Here is a 20,648-nt window from a genome sequence, read left to right as displayed (position 1 = left end):
GGAGGGTGGAAACATTTGAAGTTATTGAATGAATACTAGTGGTGAGTGCAGTACTAATGATTGTAGGCTCTGGTCAAATCAAGGTTTATTTTACTATAAATACAATTAATACTTAGGTACAGTTGAAGTCGGTAGTTTACATACACCTTAGCCAAATACATTTAAACTCAGTTTTTCACAATTCCTGACATTTAATCCTAGTAAAAAGTCCCTGTCTTAGGTCAGTTAGGATAACCACTTCATTTTAAGAATGTGAAATGTCAGAATAATAGTAGAATGATTTATTTAAGCTTTTATTTATTTCATCACATTCACAGTGGGTCAGAAGTTGACATACACTCAATTAGTATTTGGTAGCATTGCCTTTAAAATTGTTTAACTTGGGTCAAACGTTTCAGGTAGCCTTCCACAAGCTTCCCACAATAAGTTGGGTGAATTTTGGCCCATTCCTCCTGACAGAGCTGGTGTAACTGAGTCAAGTTTATAGGCCTCCTTGTTCGCTTTTTCAGTTCTGCCCACACATTTTCTATAGGATTGAGGTCAGGGCTTTGTGATGGCCATTCCAATACCTTGACTTTGTTGTCCTTAAACCATTTTGCCACAACTTTGGAAGTATGCTTGGGGTCATTGTCCATTTGGAAGACCCATTTGCGACCAAGCTTTAACTTCCTGACTGATGTCTTGAGATGTTGCTTCAATATATCCACATAATTTTCCTTCCTCATGATGCCATCTATTTTGTGAAGTGCACCAGTCCCTCCTGCAGCAAAGCACCCCCACAGAATGATGCTGCCACCCCCGTGCTTCACGGTTGGGATGGTGTTCTTCGGCTTGCAAGCACCCCCTTTTTCCTCCAAACATAACGATGGTCATTATGGCCAAACAGTTATATTTCTGTTTCATCAGACCAGAGGGCATTTCTCCAAAAAGTACGATCTTTGTCCCCATGTGCAGTTGCAAACCGTAGTCTGGCTTTTTTATGGCGGTTTTGGAGCAGTGGCTTCTTCCTTGCTGAGCGGCCTTTCAGGTTATGTCGATATAGGACTTGTTTTACTGTGGATATAGATACTTTTGTACCTGTTTCCTCCAGCATCTTCACAAGGTCCTTTGCTGTTATTCTGGGATTGATTTGCACTTTTCGCACCAAAGTACGTTCATCTCTAGGAGACAGAACACGTCTCCTTCCTGAGTGGTATGACGGCTGCGTGGTCCCATGGTGTTTATACTTGCGTACTATTGTTTGTACAGATGAACATGGTACCTTCAGGCGTTTGGAAATTGCTCTCAAGGATGAACCAGACTTGTGGAGGTCTACAAAAAATGTTCTGAGGTCTTGCCTGATTTCTTTTCATTTTCCCATAATTTCAAGCAAAGAGGCATTGAATTTGAAGGTAGGCCTTGAAATACATCCACAGGTACACCTCCAATTGACTCAAATTATGTCAATTAGCCTATCAGAAGCTTCTAAAGCCATGACATCATTTTCTGGAATTTTCCAAGCTGTTTAAAGGCACAGTCAAACTTCTGCCCCACTGGAATTGTAATACAGTGAATTATAAGTGAAATAATCTGTCTGTAAACAATTGTTGAAAAAATTACTTGTGTCATGCACAAAGTAGATGTCCAAACCGACTTGCCAAAACTATAGTTTGTTAACAAGAAATTTGTGGAGTAGTTGAAAAAACGAGTTTTAATGACTCCAACCTAAGTGTTTGTAAACTTCCGACTTCAACTGTATGTCTAGATATAGCTAGGTAAATACTGACAGCTAATTATTACTAATCACTGAATTATAATTGCCACCTTGGGTATTTTATGACTAGCTTATCAATATGTCACTTACACCGCGCTTAAGAAAAAATACCTCTGTATTTTTCATTTATTTTGCAAACCTTTTTGAATTAAAAAAATGAGACAGTATATATTATAAATGCATATTGCAGTAGAAGAAAAATGTGAAGTCATCTTACTCTGTTAGATTAACATGAGGAGTTCCTAAAGATGATACTTTATGTTTCTAGTATTAGCCGACAGTACTTATTTGTCTTTAATTAATCATACACTTATGTTTGTTCCCTCTACACATAAAGCAAGGACCAAGACAAGTGTTCCAATATAATCTTACAGACACCATTTTACATGATCAAGACTTAATGTAATCTTCCTGCACACAGTTAGCTTTTAGTGTTAGCATGAAGCCCCTATGACTCCATCTGTGTGATTACCCACAAGGCAGTGGGGGGGGGGGAGACATTTGTAGCAGCTCTCTGGAGAAATGTTCGGTAGTGTCACAGACTAGTGTCATCATAGTTCTTGGTGTAGGTCCTGATTTGAGTCATGTCGGTCAAACCGGAAGTGCACTGGCAAGCGATTGCAATCGCAACTGACAAAGGTGCCCATTTTTTCAGTATGTACTTTACAATCTTGCACACATAGTAGCAAAACACTCAGCAAGCAGACAATGACTCAGTAGTAGTTGATCACTGTCCTCAGACACAGAAAACATGATAATACTCAAAATAAGGCCAAAATCTACAAGGGGAAAAAGGGAATACCTGGGATGAGTTTAAATAGCAAACATGATTGGCGCAACATCGGGTGGTTGTATATTCCTCCCCCTACTACATAGGAATTCATTTTGACAAATTAATTAGCACATGTTTCACCTGAAAGATTGCAGTAACAGACATGACCACCTCATTTAGCCTAAACGGTATCCCACATTAAACAAATACTATAGCGTATACTATGGTAGGAATACTATAGTATTCACTGTAGAGTTTTTGCTGTCTTTATTGTAGTATTCACTGAAGTCTGCAAAAACACTACAGTGAATCCTGTAGTATTTATTGCAGTATACTATAGTATTTACAGTTTACTACAGTATAAATAATGTAGTAAAAAAAGAGTAGTATATACTAATATTATACTAGTAATTACTGTCTTTCTGCAGACTGTAGTGCGGTATACTTTGGTATTTAATGTAGTGTTTTCACAGACTGTAGTATACTGTAGTATTTACTGTAGTGTTTTTGGGAACATTGCTGTAGTATTTACTGAAGCGTTTTTGTTTTACAATCTTTGACATAGAAGTAGGGGGCTTTCTCCTTGAGGAAACCTACTGGAGAAATACTAAAAGAGCAAATGTTCCATAACCTGTAGGTAGTTAGGATTAGGTTCTGAACGGAGAGTTCAGAGCTTCTGCTCTTTTTGATAACCATACATGGCATGAATACTGAACAAATATATGAATGCAACATGTAAAGTGTTGATCCCATGTTTCATAAGCTGAAATAAAAGATCGCCAAAAATGTCCATACGCACAAAAAGTTTATTTCTGTCAAATTGTGTGCACAAGTTTGTTTACATCCCTGTTAGTGAGCATTTCTACTTTGCCAAGATAATCCATTCACCTGACAGGTGTTGCATATCAAAAAGCTGATTAAATAGCATGATTTATACACAGGTGCACCTTGTGCTGGGGACAATAAAAGGCCACTCTAAAAGGAGCAGTTTTGTCACACAACACAACGCCACAGATGTCTCAAGTTTTGAGGGAGCATGCAATTGCCATGCTGACTGCAGGAATGTCCACCAGAGCTGTTGCCAGAGAATGTAATGTTAAGTTCTCTACCATAAGCCACCTCCAACGTCGTTTTAGAGAATTTGGCAGTATGTCCAACCGGCCTCACAACCGCAGACCACATGTAACCACGCCAGCCCAGGACCTCCACATCCGGCATCTTCACCTGCGGGATCGTCTGAGACCAGCCACCCGGACAGCTGATGAAACTGAGGAGTATTTCTGTCTGTAATAAAACCCTTTTGTGGGGATAAACTCATTATAATTGGCTGGGCCTGGCTCCCAAGTGGGTGAGTCTATGCCCTCCCAGGCCCACCCATGGCTGCGCCCCTGCCCAGTCCTGTGAAATCCATAGATTAGGGCCAAATTTATTTATTTCAATTGACTGATTTCCTTATATGAACTGTAACTCACTAAAACCGTTGAAATTGTTGCATTGTTTGTTTATATTTTGGTTCAGTATAGGTTTCTCACTTACAGGTGGCACAAATTGGGATATGGAGGAGGGGAATGGACAGGGTATATACAAATACTATAGTAAAAAAAAAAAAGTTTTTGCAAACTGTAGTGTTTGTGCAGACATTTCTGTAGTATTTACTATACTATACTACAGTATACTACAAAATGATATACTAAGTACTACACATGATCGAGGGATACTACAGTGTGTAGTGTAGTATTCTACAGCATCCTACAGAATTTTACAGTAAGTACTGGAGCATTCTATAGTAAACTGTAGTATTTTGTCATACGTGGGATATTTTTCCAGCGGATTTGCTTCAGTCAATGAGTACGGTCCATTAGTTTGTACAGAGGTGAGTCCAGACAAACAAAATTATGTATCGTTTGAGTGTTTCCTCTAAAAATAAAATTGCTTAGCATGACACAGCTGAAGACATCGAGGGTGGACTGACTGCATGTTAGTAATGCGCCGTTAACCTGGGAAATCCACAAAATGCGGACTACTGGCTGTTCTAATGATTAGCATTACCAGTTACTGAGACGTGGTGGCCTTTTGGTGCTTGGTCTCAGGATAGAGTCTAGATTTTTTTTAGAGGCCACATGCCTTCCAGTTTGAGCTAAGCTAAGCTATAGGCTAAGCTACGAGACACTGTGCAAGAGCGCGCTAGCATGGGCTGTGCACGGTTGGCGTATCAGCGTACTGAAAGAAGTAAGGCCAGGTTAAGAGTCCCATTCCTGGCTGTAGGATGAGAGAGAGCGATAGAGGGCGAGAGAGAGAGAGAAAGAGAAAAAGAAAGAGAGGCTCGAACTCCAAAACTCAGCAGAGGGGGAAACGGACTTGTCCAAGTGACTGGGGGAGGGGACAGTGTGGAAACCAGCCTCTCGATTTGTCACCAGCATAAGCTGGTGCAGGGAAGGGGTGAATAAGACAACACCACTAAGTGGAACGTCAGGGGAGGGGGGGTTAGTCAAAAGTCTCCCACTTACCCCGAAGGACTTCCACCTTCTTTTTAGGGGGTGCGACGGCCGGCTTGGCCATGGCCAGTAGGTCCTCAAAGGGGTCCTGAGTCTCGGATTCCTCTGTACTGTTGGGAGGCTTAGGCAGTACCCTAGGGGCGGGAGCTGAGGGGAAGTTCAAAAGGCTGGAGAGAGCGTGGTGGCTGCCTGAGGAGGTGGGGGGAGGACCGCCATGATTGGGGAAGGCAGGCCGCATAGAGCCTATGCCAGGGGGGAGGCTGGACCCTCCAGGAGAGGACAGTCTGTAGAGCCCCGTAATTGTGGAGAGAGGGTGAGGAGGGTGACCATGGGGGGTGGCATGGAAATAGGCAGAGGCAGGAGGCCTGTATGCACCTCCACTGAAGGGGTTCCCCGCCACTGTGGGCGAGTAGTGTCTGTGGGTAGGGTAGCCGAGGGGTGCGGTGAAGGGGTTGAGCGGCATGTGTTGGTGGAAGGGGGGCAGGCTCTGGGGATAGGGCAGTGGCGGGAAAACGGTCCTGAAGGATGGAGGGGCAGCACCGGTCGGGGAGTCTGCTCCTTCCCCTGCTGAGGCAGGGGTGGTGGTGGTTTGGGCTGGGTTGTTCAGGGGGTCCAGGAGGCTGAGCAGATCCACGTCCTCCCCTTCACTGAAGTCTATCTTGGTGGGCTGCAGCATCAGGTCACCCCCCATCCCAAGGGCCTGCCGGAACTCCTGCCCCCCTGCCGTGGTGGTCCCACCCTCCCCGGCCGCTCCTGGCTTGGTTTGTGGCTCGGGCATCGGTGGCGCACCCAAGACCTTCCCTGGCTCTGGGGTTTTCCTTCCCTGGGGGCGGGGGATGGTGATGCACCCCCCTTGGCTAGGGGTGGTGGAGAGATCCAGCCGTGGCTCCTCAAGCTCAGGGGGGGGCACGGACAGGGGTCGGTCCCAGTTCGGAGACAACCGGCCGGCCAAGGCCATGTCATCCTGCCCATGCATGCGCCACATCTTGTTGTAAGGGTTGGAGTGCTTGAGGCCTGGAAGGGTGCACGTACGCTCACTGCCGCTCAGGTCCATCCGCTAGAGAGGGAAGACACAAGAAAACAAAACAGCTAATAACCAGTATTATCAAGAGCTGTGTAACATCACAAGTATAGATATTGGACCACAGAAGTCTTTTAAAAAATGTTGGCCCGCGGACTGGGAGTTTCAGACCCCTGAAATAGATATTTGATCCAGGTCTGTAGCCACCACGGGCCACGTGCCCTCTGGTACCTGGTAGTTGAATTTATGCTGCTCCTGGGGGTCTTTGGGTGTGCGGAGGTCCTCCAGGCTCCTGGCCAGGCTGAGCTGCTGGCCTTCGGGCTCATCCAAGCAGCTGAACATGTCCCCCAGCAGGTTGATGTCTGCAAACATCTCCATCACCGGGCTGGGTGGGGCCGTGTAGGAGGGGCCGCTGACGGGCTCCTCTGCAAACTCTGCCTCCTTCAGGGAGCGGTAAGGCTGCGGCCTGTTGGAAGGATTGTTCCATTAGTTACATGCATGTGTGCACAACATAATTAATATTGTCACATACAATACAATAAACTGTTGACAGGACGCTCTAGCAATTACATTATTATAGTCCCGGCACAGAGATACAATTAACTTACATTCTTTATCTACACCTGCATGACTGAGGCCTGCTTTTTTTTTAGCTACAATATAAGCTACTATTGCAGCAAATAAAACCATTTAATTGCAAAGGGGTGAAAAATAATTTGAGAGATGGACCACCAATCATAATGCAGACAGCAGAAAGAGATAAGGCTTTAGCCAATTGGAAATCAATCAAAGAGAAAACAAAGGAAGAGTGGCAGATCAGCCACCCAACCATGCTTCCAGCTGGGCCGAGATAAGTCAATTAACGAAGCACTACAATGAAGCAAATGCATGATCATTGGTAGGAGTGCAGCGTACAGGGGTGACCATTCGAACGGGGCGGAGAAGAGAACGTTTTCGGGGAAGCCGGCGATGGAGTCGTCTTCGTGCTGCAGCTCGTCGCCTGAGGAGTCCTCGGACAGAAAGACTGTGTAGTGACGTGTGGGACGGACACAACTGGGGAAGGTAGATAAGTAGAGAGAAAGGGAATGACAGAGATAGAAAAGGAAGGAGAGATATCCCATTTCACACACAGAGCAGCGAGAGAGAGAGGAGTAAAGAGAGACACACAGAAAGAAAGTTGTATCTGAATCATTTTCAGATGATTTTGTCTGAAATTTGATCTTTAATAAATCATAACTGTTCATTTATGTATGTATGACTGATAGATATGGAATGGAATGTTTTCATTTGATCAAACAATTTCTTTGTTTTTAATGAGGTGAAAGAAAGGGAGAGATGACTGAATAAGAGGGAAGGAGAGATGGTTTCAGAAAGGCCACACGAAAGCTGAGTCTTAGCCGGTGACATATTTTTCTTAATTGATAAATACTGAACAATCCTACAACTTATTTTCAGTCAGGAGCTCCACTTATGATCAATTAGCAGCATAGGCCACAAGAAGGCAGCAAACATCTGTAGACTTTACCAACCGGAAGGATCTATTTTAACAAACCTAATGCAATGGTACATCTTAGCGCTGGCGGTAGCGCTATAGATCCGGGGGTGTGTCAGAAATATTTTTGCTATTTTCATAGCTGGTGATGGCGCGAAAGGGCTGGGTTTTGATGAATAAATAAATTGTACGTGTGACTGGCCAATCAACTTTTACTTTTGTATTTTTTGTATTTATTAAGGATCCCCATTAGCTGCTGGGCAAAATAGAAAACGATAGACAATTTTTTTCACCTCTTCCACTTTAAGGAATGCTTATCTTTCATAATTTGGTCAGTTATGCATGGATGTGTACGTTCAAATTTTTTAGTTGGCATGTCATACCTACGTTTGCTAATCTTGCCAATGTAAAACTTATTAAAGTAGTTTGCAATATCAGTGGGTTTTGTGACCATCTGAGTTCATCTTTTTGGCCAAAATATTATCTATGGTGCTCCAGAGCCATTCATTATCATTCATCATTCTTTATATAATTTATCTTTATCATAGTATAGTTTTTTATTTTTGTTTAGTTTAGTCACATGATTTCTCAATTAACAGCATGTTTGCCGATCAGCTGTGCAGCTAGACTTATTTGCCATTCCTTTTGCCTCATACCTCTCAACCATACAATTTTCCAATTCTTAATCAATCCACGGGGATTTAACAGTTTTTACAGTAATTTTCTTAATGGTGCATGCTTATTAGTAACTGGAATAAGTAATTTCATAAATGCATAAAGTGCACCATCTGGTTGCTCCTCATTACACACCACAGACCAGCAAATATTACTTACATCATCAACTAGGAATCACTACAAAACCTCTTGTATGATCTCTTGTATGCAACTCAACCTCTTGTATGCAAGCCAATATTAGGAAGGTGTTCCTAATGTTTGGTATACTCTGTGTATGTTATTGTGGGCTATTTTTAGCGCTTTACTGGGATGCTTGATTGTTTTTATTGCTTTACTGGGAGGCTTATGAGAAGTACACACACGTAATATGTATGCACGCATGACTAAGTCGCTTTGGATAAAAGCGTCTGCTAAATGGCATATACTATATTATTATTTATATTATAGGTAGACATGACAGTGATGTTTATGTTTGAGCTGATGGTGCAGGGTGAACTGCAAATAGTGGGCTTCCTACTAGGGCAAACCGCCTCAGTGCTAACAGTATAACGCGTATGATTACTGCTGTAGGATTGAAAGAGGCATTCAGGGTTAGAGGAGCATAAATTAGGTTACTTACAGTGGGGGAAAAAAGTATTTAGTCAGCCACCAATTGTGCAAGTTCTCCCACTTAAAAAGATGAGAGAGGCCTGTCATTTTCATCATAGGTACACGTCAACTATGACAGACAAAATGAGGAAAGAAAAATCAGAAAATCACATTGTAGGATTTTTAATGAATTTATTTGCAAATTATGGTGGAAAATAAGTATTTGGTCAATAACAAAAGTTTCTCAATACTTTGTTATATACCCTTTGTTGGCAATGACACAGGTCAAACGTTTTCTGTAAGTCTTCACAAGGTTTTCACACACTGTTGCTGGTATTTTGGCCCATTCCTCCATGCAGATCTCCTGTAGAGCAGTGATGTTTTGGGGCTGTCGCTGGGCAACACAGACTTTCAACTCCCTCCAAAGATTTTCTATGGGGTTGAGATCTGGAGACTGGCTAGGCCACTCCAGGACCTTGAAATGCTTCTTACGAAGCCACTCCGTTGCCCGGGCGGTGTGTTTGGGATCATTGTCATGCTGAAAGACTCAGCCACGTTTCATCTTCAATGCCCTTGCTGATGGAAGGAGGTTTTCACTCAAAATCTCATGATACATAGCCCCATTCATTCTTTCCTTTACACGGATCAGTCGTCCTGGTCCCTTTGCAGAAAAACAGCCCCAAAGCATGATGTTTCCACCCCCATGCTTCACAGTAGGTATAGTGTTCTTTGGATGCAACTCAGCATTCTTTGTCCTCCAAACACGATGAGTTGAGTTTTTACCAAAAAGTTCTATTTTGGTTTCATCTGACCATATGACATTCTCCCAATCCTCTTCTGGATCATCCAAATGCACTCTAGCAAAGTCCAGACGGGCCTGGACATGTACTGGCTTAAGCAGGGGGACACGTCTGGCACTGCAGGATTTGAGTCCCTGGCGGCGTAGTGTGTTACTGATGGTAGGCTTTGTTACTTTGGTCCCAGCTCTCTGCAGGTCATTCACTAGGTCCCCCCGTGTGGTTCTGGGATTTTTGCTCACCGTTCTTGTGATCATTTTGACCCCACAGGGTGAGATCTTGCGTGGAGCCCCAGATCGAGGGAGATTATCAGTGGTCTTGTATGTCTTCCATTTCCTAATAATTGCTCCCACAGTTGATTTCTTCAAACCAAGCTGCTTACCTATTGCAGATTCAGTCTTCCCAGCCTGGTGCAGGTCTACAATTTTGTTTCTGGTGTCCTTTGACAGCTCTTTGGTCTTGGCCATAGTGGTGTTTGGAGTATGACTGTTTGAGGTTGTGGACAGGTGTCTTTTATACTGATAACAAGTTCAAACAGGTGCCATTAATACAGGTAACGAGTGGAGGACAGAGGAGCCTCTTAAAGAAGAAGTTACAGGTCTGTGAGAGCCAGAAATCTTGCTTGTTTGTAGGTGACCAAATACTTATTTTCCACCATAATTTGCAAATAAATTCATAAAAAATCATACAATGTGATTGTCTGGATTTTTTTTCCTCAATTTGTCTGTCATAGTTTATGTGTACCTATGATGAAAATTACAGGCCTCTCTCATCTTTTTAAGTGGGAGAACTTGCACAATTAGTGGCTGACTAAATACTTTTTTCCCCCACTGTACATTAAGACGGCCTACACTCCTGGGACAATGTTTGCTGAACAAAAATATAAACACAACATGTAAAATGTTGGTCCAATGTTTCATGAGCTGAAATAAAAGATCAGAGAAATATTCCATACCTACAAAAAAGCTTATTTCTCTCAAATTGTGTGCACAAATGTGTTTACATCCCTGTAAGTGAGCATTTCTCCTTAGGTGGATGGATTACAGTGGGGAGAACAAGTATTTGATACACTGCCGATTTTGCAGGTTTTCCTACTTACAAAGCATGTAGAGGTCTGTAATTTTTATCATAGGTACACTTCAACTGTGAGAGACGGAATCTAAAACAAAAATGCAGAAAATCACATTGTATGATTTTTAAGTAATTAATTAGCATTTATTGCATGACATAAGTATTTGATCACCTACCAACCAATAAGAATTCCGGCTCTCACAGACCTGTTAGTTTTTCTTTAAGAAGCCCTCCTGTTCTCCACTCATTACCTGTATTAACTGCACCTGTTTGATCTCATTACCTGTATAAAAGACACCTGTCCACACACTCAATTAAACAGTCTCCAACCTCTCCACAATGGCCAAGACCAGAGAGCTGTGTAAGGACATCAGGGATAAAATTGTAGACCTGCACAAGGCTGGGATGGGCTACAGGACAATAGGCAAGCAGCTTGGTGAGATGGCAACAACTGTTGGCGCAATTATTAGAAAATGGAAGAAGTTCAAGATGACGGTCAATCACCCTCAGTCTGGGGCTCCATGCAAGATCTCACCTCGTGGGGCATCAATGATCATGAGGAAGGTGAGGGATCAGCCCAGAACTACACGGCAGGACCTGGTCAATGACCTGAAGAGAGCTGGGACCACAGTCTCAAAGAAAACCATTAGTAACACACTACGCCGTCATGGATTAAAATCCTGCAGCGCACGCAAGGTCCCCCTGCTCAAGCCAGCGCATGTCCAGGCCCATCTGAAGTTTTCCAATGACCATCTGGATGATCCAGAGGAGGAATGGGATAAGGTCATGTGGTCTGATAAGACAATAATAGAGCTTTTTGGTCTAAACTCCATTCGCCGTGTTTGGAGGAAGAAGAAGGATGAGTACAATCCCAAGAACACCATCCCAACCGTGAAGCATGGAGGTGGAAACATCATTCTTTGGGGATGCTTTTCTGCAAAGGGGGCAGGACGACTGAACCGTATTGAGGGGAGGATGGATGGGGCCATGTATCAAGAGATCTTGGCCAACAACCTCCTTCCCTCAGTAAGAGCATTGAAGATGGGTCGTGGCTGGGTCTTCCAGCATGACAACGACCCGAAACACACAGCCAGGGCAACTAAGGAGTGGCTCCGTAAGAAGCATCTCAAAGTCCTGGAGTGGCCTAGCCAGTCTCCAGACCTGAACCCAATAGAAAATCTTTGGAGGGAGCTGAAAGTCCGTATTGCCCAGCGACAGCCCCGAAACCTGAAGGATCTGGAGAAGGTCTGTATGGAGGAGTGGGCCAAAATCCCTGCTGCAGTGTGTGCAAAACTGGTCAAGACCTACAGGAAACGTATGATCTCTGTAATTGCAAACAAAGGTTTATGTACCAAATATTATGTTCTGCTTTTCTGATGTATCAAATACTTATGTCATGCAATAAAATGCTAATTAATTACTTAAAAATCATGCAATGTGATTTTCTGGATTTTTGTTTTAGATTCCGTCTCTCACAGTTGAAGTGTACCTATGATAAAAATTACAGACCTCTACATGGTTCGTAAGTAGGAAAACCTGCAAAATCAGCAGTGTATCAAATACTTGTTCTCCCCACTGTATCTTGGTAGACAGGTGTGGCATATCAATAATCTGATTAAACAGCATGGTCACTACACAGGTGGACCTTGTGCTGGGGACAATAAAAGGCCACTAAAATGCGCAGTTTTGTCACACAACACAATGCCACAGATGACTTAAGTTTTGAGGGAGTGTGCAATTGGCATGCGGACTGCAGGAATGTCCACCAGAGCTGTTGCCAGATAATTTAATGTTCGTATCTCCACCATAAACCGCCTCCAATGTCGTTTTAGAGAATTTGTGAGTACGTACAACCGGCCTCACAACTGCAGACCACATGTATGGCGTCGTGTGGGTGAGCAGTTTGCTGATGTCAATGTTGTGAACAGAGTGCCCCATGGTGGCGGTGGGGTTATGGTATGGGCAGGCATAAGCTACAGACAATGAACACAATTGCATTTTATCGAAGGCAATTTGACTACACAAAAATAATGTGATGAGATCCTGAGGGCCATTGTGAGGCCATATTTTTTTTAAGGTATCTGTGACCAACAGATTCATATCTGTATTCCCAGTCATGTGAAATCCATAGATTAGGGCCTAATTCATTTATTTCAATTGACTGATTTCCTCATATGAACTGTAACTCAGTAAAATCAATGAAATTGTTGTGTTTATATTTTTGTTCAGTATACATTTGCAGCAGCACTACGACAACTCAGCGACACAATGGTAGGGGTTATCTGAATATGTTTCTAAATATGAGGTTCACCAGCACAAAAAGCACATCTCTCTCGTTCCATGTGCATATGGGAACAGTGCGTCATGGCTGGATAGGCTGCGCTTCCGCTGTCAAAATTCATGCCATAACCAACAGCATTACCGCTAAGATCTGTTTTTGGTGAGTCTTAAATCTGCCTATTTGCGCTGAATGAAATGTTCACTTTTGACCTCGTTTTTAAGCCTTTATACTCGTGGGAATTGGCCTATATGGATAGGGCTAAATTGCAATGTTTCATACAGATGAAATATGAAAAGCATTTGCATAAGCATGGTAGGAATTGAAAGGGAACAGTTTGGACATTATGGGAAAATTATTGGACCAAAGTTGAGGACCCAAAAGTTCACCTGACACAAGACTGAAATCAAAAATTACACTGTTGTTTTTGTGTGCATTTTACATTTACTATACCTTTCGCTACATTTGTTGATAACGAAATCTGAAAATACTATGGATACATTCAGTAACATGATAAGACTATTCCTGAAAAAATTACAAGGGTTTGAGTGAGAGGACTAACTGGTGTCTTCAAGTGGCCACACACCTCTCCAAAGTGTACACAGTTCCAAAGTCATTTCAATGGACTTTTATGACACAGAAGAAGAGTCTTCAACTGTAAGGTACTTTTTTTAGCTCTCCTAGCTGTGCCGTTGAGGAACTAGAGCAAGCATACTTGTAGTTGTTTTGAATGGAACACAATGCACTAACTAAGTCGATCTGGATAAGAGCGTCTGCTAAATGACAAAAATGTCCAAGTAAAACCCTGCATCCCCGCCATCACACAATTACTGTTGCTGTTTACGTAATCCAAAAACGGGTCAGGTGGGCATCATTTGAAAGCTTGTTCTATTGCCAACATGACTAACTAAGTTATAAAATACGATCATACAGTGTTAGGCATTCACAAGGCAATTCAAAGAAACAGATCGTAATTTTGGTGTGCATGGAAAGGAGTGCATTCGGGAGCATGTTCCACTACACATTTTCTTCACAATAGACAAACATAGGCTCATTCTGTTCAGAACAACCCAGGGTATGACGCCATGTCATCTTGTAACTGTACATCAAACATAGTGATCATAAATATTGACACTGTATATGACAAGTTTTATGATATGTACACATTTGGACGGGTGTTTGGCTTGCTTATAAGACATCAAAGTGGTATTCATTATAATCCTCAACGTCTCATCTTTCAAAATACATTGGGTCCTCTTAATTTACAGTATTTCCCTCACTTGGACAACAAAACATTTGAAAAAGTTGCCTAATTAGCAGGAGGGATGGGGGCAATTTCTTGTTAGATTCAGTGCTCAAGTTCAGTACGTCTGTCACCCATACAGTTCTGTGAAACGCAGAGCCTGAGCTCTGAGGTAATTTATCAGTGCCCAAATCTGCAATTTTCATCCCGTATACGGGTACGAGTGTAAAGGGCTATGGACACACCTCAAATATTGCCACCTCTCCCACCTCAGCGCAAGCGAGCTGATGTTAAGACAGGTAAATTGGCAAACCTGGTGCAAGGGGTGGAAAATGACAGAGCCCTAGTTTTTACATGACGAAATTGCCAACTAACGTTTCACACTTGCGCCGCGTTAGCGCCAGCCGAAAATAAAGCCCAGAGTCTGCCTGAGTATGTAGAGTCTATTGGTCTTCGATCAAGCAGTGACCACAGCAACAAAACCTTTCTTTTCATATACAGATGATACAACCAAATACAAGCATTCCCACAACTTTTCAATAACACACAAACATTGTTGCAGCACTGCTAATCTAGTGGCCAAGCCCAGCCTTAAATCTCAATGAATATTTGATTGACCCTTTCTCCCTGTTACATCACAAACATACTGGTATACTAGATTAACTGAAAACACGGAAAACCCTGAGGTGGAATTAGTGAGAGCAAGGAAAGCTAATTAGTGTCAAACTATGCTTGCAGAATTGGCTAACTCAGAATGGTTAGCTTCATGCTACACTACTCCTCAGGAGACTGTGGAAACTCAAAGTAGTTTTTGTCATGCTACACTACCCCTCAGGAGCGTTGATATGAGTACCAACATAAATAATGGACTTACAGGGATATCGTAAAAATCCAAATATCTTCACAGATCATCATTGTAAAGGGTTTAAACACTGTTTCCCATGCTTGTTCAATGAACCATAAACAATTAATGAACATGCACATGTGGAATGGTCGTTAAGACACTAACAGCTTACAGACGGTAGGCAATTAAGGTCACAGTTATGAAAATTTAGGACACTAAAGAGGCCTTTCTACTTAATCTGAAAAACACCAAAAGAAAGATGCCCAGGGTCCCTGCTCATCTGCGTGAATGTGCCTTAGTCATGCTGCAAGGAGGCATGAGGACTGCAGATGTGGCCAGGACAATAAATTGCAATGTCCGTACTGTGAGACGCCTAAGACAGCGCTACAGGGAGTCAGGACGGACAGCTGATCGTCCTTGCAGTGGCAGACCACGTGTAACAACATCTGCACAGGACCGGTACATCCGAACATCACACCTGCGGGACAGGTACAGGATGGCAACAACAACTGCCCGAGTTACACCAGGAACGCACAATCCCTCCATCAGTGCTCAGACTGTCCGCAATAGGCTGAGAGAGGCTGGACTGAGGTCTTGTAGGCCTGTTGTAAGGCAGGTCCTCAACAGACATCACCGGCAACAACGTCACCTATGGGCACAAACCCACCGTTGCTGGACCAGACAGGACTGGCAAAAAGTGCTCTTCACTGACGAGTCGCGGTTTTGTCTCACCAGTGGTGGTGCAGCGGTCTAAGGCACTGCATCTCAGTGCTTGAGGCATCACTACAGACCCCCTGGTTCGATTCCAGGCTGTATCACAACCGGCTGTGATTGGGAGTCCCATAGGGCGGCGCACAATTGGCCCAGCGTCATCCGGGTTTGACCGGTGTAGGCCGTCATTGTAAATAAGAATTTGTTCTTAACTGACTTGCCTAGTTAAATAAAGGTAAAATAAATAAATAAATGGTCGGATTCGCGTTTATCGTTGAAGGAATGAGCGTTACACCGAGGCCTGTACTCTGGAGCGGGATTGATTTGGAGGTGGAGGGTCCGTCATGGTCTGGGGCGGTGTGTCACAGCATCATCGGATTGAGCTTGTTGTCATTGTAGGCAATCTCAACGCTGTGCGTTACAGGGAAGACAAACTCCTCCCTCATGTGGTACCCTTCCTGCAGGCTCATCCTGACATGACCCTCCAGCATGACAATGCCACCAGCCATACTGCTCGTTCTGTGCGTTATTTCCTGCAAGACAGGAATGTCAGTGTTCTGCCATGGCCAGCAAAGAGCCTGGTTCTCAATCCCATTGAGCACGTCTGGGACCTGTTGGATCGGAGGGTATGGGCTAGGGCCATTCCCCCCAGAAATGTCCGGGAACTTGCAGGTGCCTTGGTGGAAGAGTGGGGTAACATCTCACAGCAAGAACTGGCAAATCTTGTGCAGTCCATGAGGAGGAGATGCACTGCAGTACTTAATGCAGCTGGTGGCCACACCAGATACTGACTGTTACTTTTGATTTTGACCCCCCTTTGTTCAGGGACACATTATTCAATTTCTGTTAGTCACATGTCTGTGGAACTTGTTCAGTTTATGTCTCAGTTGTTGAATCTTGTTATGTTTGCTGAAAATAAACGCAGTTGACAGTGAGAGGACGTTTCTTTTTTTGCTGAGTTTATATATTTTGGATTACTGCAAGGGTTGAACCTGCACACCCAGTATATATCCAGGACTGGAGTCGGGGGAACCCTGTCCTAATGTAAACTAAAACAGTGTGTTGTAGTTGGAGAGCTTTAGTATAGGAGTTGATGAGACTGTAGCTTATGAGGAACTCAGTGATGATGAGTGTTTTCAGTGTGTGTATTATGTAGCTAGGTGGTCTTACTGTTCAGGGCTGCTCTCCAGGCCCACGTTGCTGCGAGGTCTCTTGGCCACCAGTGGCCTGGGTGGACGGGCCTGTGGGAATATCCAAAATAAATATAACAAACAAAAAATCAAACAACCTATTCTCATCCAGCCTGAGGCAAGTTACACTAACAGACACAGACACAAAAGCCTCCTGTGCACATATGTTAGTCCATATGCATGTTCATATGCCAATACATATGCATAAACATTGGCCCGATGTCAGTTGAGAGACAGATACAATGTCATTCACACACAGAATATAGTGATCTTCTCCTATCTTGCCTAACACCAATGACATTCCACAAAAACTTAGTAAACCCTAAACCCAAAAACGTTGATGGGGGAGGACGTGTCATAACAGAGCGACCCTACAGCTACCACCTGAGACCAGTTGGGGTCAGCAGAGTTCATGGGGTTGAGTGAGGGGTCAGAGGTCAAAGGTCATCTGATCTTTCTAGCTGCCCTCACCTAGGGGCGTCAAACTCAGTGGGAGAACTACAGGGCTAATTAAAAGGAGGTAGGTGGGTGGGTGGCACACATACACAATCCATGCCTCAATTGTCTCAAGGCTTAAAAATCCGTCTTTAACCTGTCTCCTCCCCTTCATCTACATTCATTGAAGTGGATTTAACAAGTGACATCAATAACGGATCACAGCTTTCACCTGGATCCAGCTGGTCAGTCTATGTCATGTTTTTAATGTTTTGAACACTCAGTATATATCAGTTCATAGACCCAATGCCAAGGTATTGGGACATCAAAGTCCTGTTCCCAACTGACTTGAACATTATACAGCATTGCTGTCATTGCTGCATTTAAGTGAAACTGATACATTTTCTGATTTACACTAATCATTTTAAGCAATTTACGGTTTTAATGGGAGGTAGACCGACTCATTCTTCTTTAAATAATTGCCTCTTCCAATTTTGTGGCAGAGCCAAGAAGTTGGTTATAATTTTGTATTGAGCTCACACCTCCAATACACTGTTGTTAGTTGTTTGTGTGACAATTTTACTGTCCTTGTTTACATGTCCTTCTTAAATATTATACCCTTCTTGAAAATAATATAATATGTTTTTTTTTCTCTTTAAGTACATTGTAGTTTCGCCATAATATTTGATCTTCCTTTTCTGGAGGATGAAATTGAAATTGCAGCCAACCCTGTATGGCTTCATTTAAAAGGAGTATACTTTAAACAGGGATCCATTGTCAATCCACCGAAAATGTGTAGTTCTAATCTGCAAAAAGGCTCTTAAACATAGGATGGGCCTCTCTTAGTAGCCTGCTGGAAAACCAGTTTGGATTTAGATATAATTGAGGCTTTAAGAGAGAGCTTAATGCCTTAATATTTAATAGATTTAACCCTCCAAACTCATGTTTATTACCCGTTTAACTTTATCTGGTTTGCCATTCCCCAAAAATGTTAAATTAAAATTCTCTCATTATTTGTAAAAGGATTCTCCTGGAGTCGGTAGAGGGAAAGGGGAAAGGGGGATAACCTAGTCAGTTGTACAACTGAATGCATTCAACTGAAATGTGTCTTCCGCATTTAACCCAACCCCTCTGAACCAGAGAGCAAATGAATAAATATGCGATATCACTAGAAAATTTAAATCAGTAATTGTCCCATAAATGGACACCTCTCCAAAGTTTCAAGATCCTATCTATTTTACAAAGTTTTCTATCAAAGTTCATAGTTGCAAGATCGCTCAACTTTTCCAGGAAATATACACCAAGCACATCAACTTCACCATCCCATTTAATTGGGAGACCAAATAAAATACTTTTTTATTTGTCACATGCGCCAAATACAACCGGTGTAGACCTTACCGCGAAATTCTTACTTACGAAACCTTAACCAACAATGCAGAGTTTAAAATATAAAAAATAAGAAAAAAATTCTAAACTAAAGGAAAAATAGTAACACAATAAAATTACAAAGCGAGGCTATCTAAATACAAGGGGTACTGGTACCAAGTCAATGTGCAGGGGTACGGGTTAGTCAAGGTAATTGAGGTAATATGTTCATGTAGGTAGGGGTTAAATGACTATGCATAGATAATAAACAGAGTAGCAGCAGCGTATGTGAAGAGTGTGAAGGAATGTGTGTGTATGTGTGGAGTCAATATGCATGTGTGTGTGTGTTTTGTGTGTCCGTGTGTGTGTGTGTGTGTGTGTTTGTTGGAGTGTCAGTGTAGTATGTGTGAGTGTGTGGTTAGAGTCCAGCAAATGTACATCGAGCCTGTGCAAGAGAGTCAGTGCAAAAAAGTATAATACATCATAATAAAATAAGAGGGTCAATGCAAATAGCCATCCAGGTAGCCATTTGATTAACTGTTCAGCAGTCTTATGGCTTGGGGGTAGAAGCTGTTAAGCAGCCATTTGGTCCATGACTTGCGCTCCGGTACCACTTGCTGTGCAGTAGCAGAGAGAACAGTCTATGAGTTGGGTGGCTGGAGTCTTTGACCATTTTTAGGGCCTGCCTATATTTTGGAATGGCGGATGTTGATTTCGGGAGGCTGCCATCACGGAAAAAGGAACAAAACACTTTTTCTGTTAGTTAACTTCAACGAATCACGACCCGCCATATGATATCAACAGTGAAAACAGTTGGCTTCTATTTAAGCGATAGTTAGACTGTCAAAACAGTGTATTGGTGTGTGGCCAGCAACTTTTAAAAAGAGACCGCCCCAAATTATCAGTGCCAATGATACCTGCGTTCTAAGTCCTGCGACCCCCAATGATACCTGCGTTTTAAGTCCTGCGACCCCCAGCGTGTATCACAAAATCAACAGAACAAAACCAAAGATATTGGTCTGTTTTAAGCAATTGATCTTGTGTCATCGTGTTCACTATAAACCTTTATACTACCACCAGTAATCTGAAGTGTACCATATATTATGAACACCTGCTCTTTCCTTTACATAGAATGACCAGGTGAATCCAGGTGAAAGCTATGATTCCTTATTGATGTCACTTGTTAAATCCAATTCAAATCAGTGTAGATGAAGGGGAGGAGACAGGTTAAAGAAGGATTTTTAAGCCTTGAGACAATTGAGACATGGATGTGTGCCATACAGAGAGTGAATGGGTCAGACAAAATATTTAAGTGCCTTTGAACGGGGTATGGTAGTAGGTGCCAGGCATACCAGTTTGTGTCAAGAACTGCAACGCTGCTGAGTTTTTCATGCTCAACAGTTTCCTGTGTGTATCAAGAATGGTCCACCACCCAAAGGATATCCAGCCAACTGTGGGAAGTGTTGGAGTCAACATGTGCCATCATCTTTGTGGAACGAATTCGACACCTTGTAGAGTCCATGCCTCAACAAATTGAGGCTGTTCTGAGGGCAAAGTGTGTGTGTGTGTGAGTGTGGGGGGGGGGGGGGTTGGAATGCCATTGAGGCCAGGGGTTTTCCCCGTCTGAAAGGAAACGATTGCCAACCATAGTTTGTCCTGTGTAATTAGGCCTTCACAAGATTTTTTGTGTCACAGATATACTGAACAAAAATATAAACCCAAATGTAAAGTGTTGGTCCCATGTTTCATAAACTGAAATAAAAGATCCCAGAAATGTTCCATACGCACAAAAAACGTATTTATCTCAAATTTTGTGCATAAATTCGATTACATCCCTGTTAGTGAGCATTTCTCCTATGCCAAGATAATCCATCCACCTGACAGGTGTGGCATATCAAGAAGCTGATTAAACAGCATG

At 42.8% G+C, this 20,648-nt stretch overlaps 1 protein-coding gene across 1 annotated transcript in view; it reads right to left on the bottom strand.

The window, feature by feature from the left end:
* Positions 1 to 3,348: 3,348 nt before the first annotated feature.
* The window catches only part of LOC311100292 (DENN domain-containing protein 1A-like), a 243,674-nt gene continuing 226,374 nt past the window's right edge, over positions 3,349 to 20,648 (bottom strand). The window contains exons 21-24 of the mRNA XM_084141154.1: positions 16,911 to 16,981; positions 6,957 to 7,094; positions 6,273 to 6,507; positions 3,349 to 6,077 (exon numbers count right to left, since the gene is read on the bottom strand). Coding sequence (XP_083997280.1) covers positions 5,010 to 6,077; positions 6,273 to 6,507; positions 6,957 to 7,094; positions 16,911 to 16,981 — 1,512 coding nt within the window. The 3' untranslated portion in view covers positions 3,349 to 5,009. The remainder of the gene's footprint in view (positions 6,078 to 6,272; positions 6,508 to 6,956; positions 7,095 to 16,910; positions 16,982 to 20,648) is intronic.

This window comes from Coregonus lavaretus (assembly GCF_964263955.1).
Source record: "Coregonus lavaretus genome assembly, chromosome: 24".
NCBI lineage: Eukaryota > Metazoa > Chordata > Actinopteri > Salmoniformes > Salmonidae > Coregonus > Coregonus lavaretus.
Note: the sequence above shows the minus strand (reverse complement) of the source record. Positions and strands in the feature narration are given on the sequence as shown.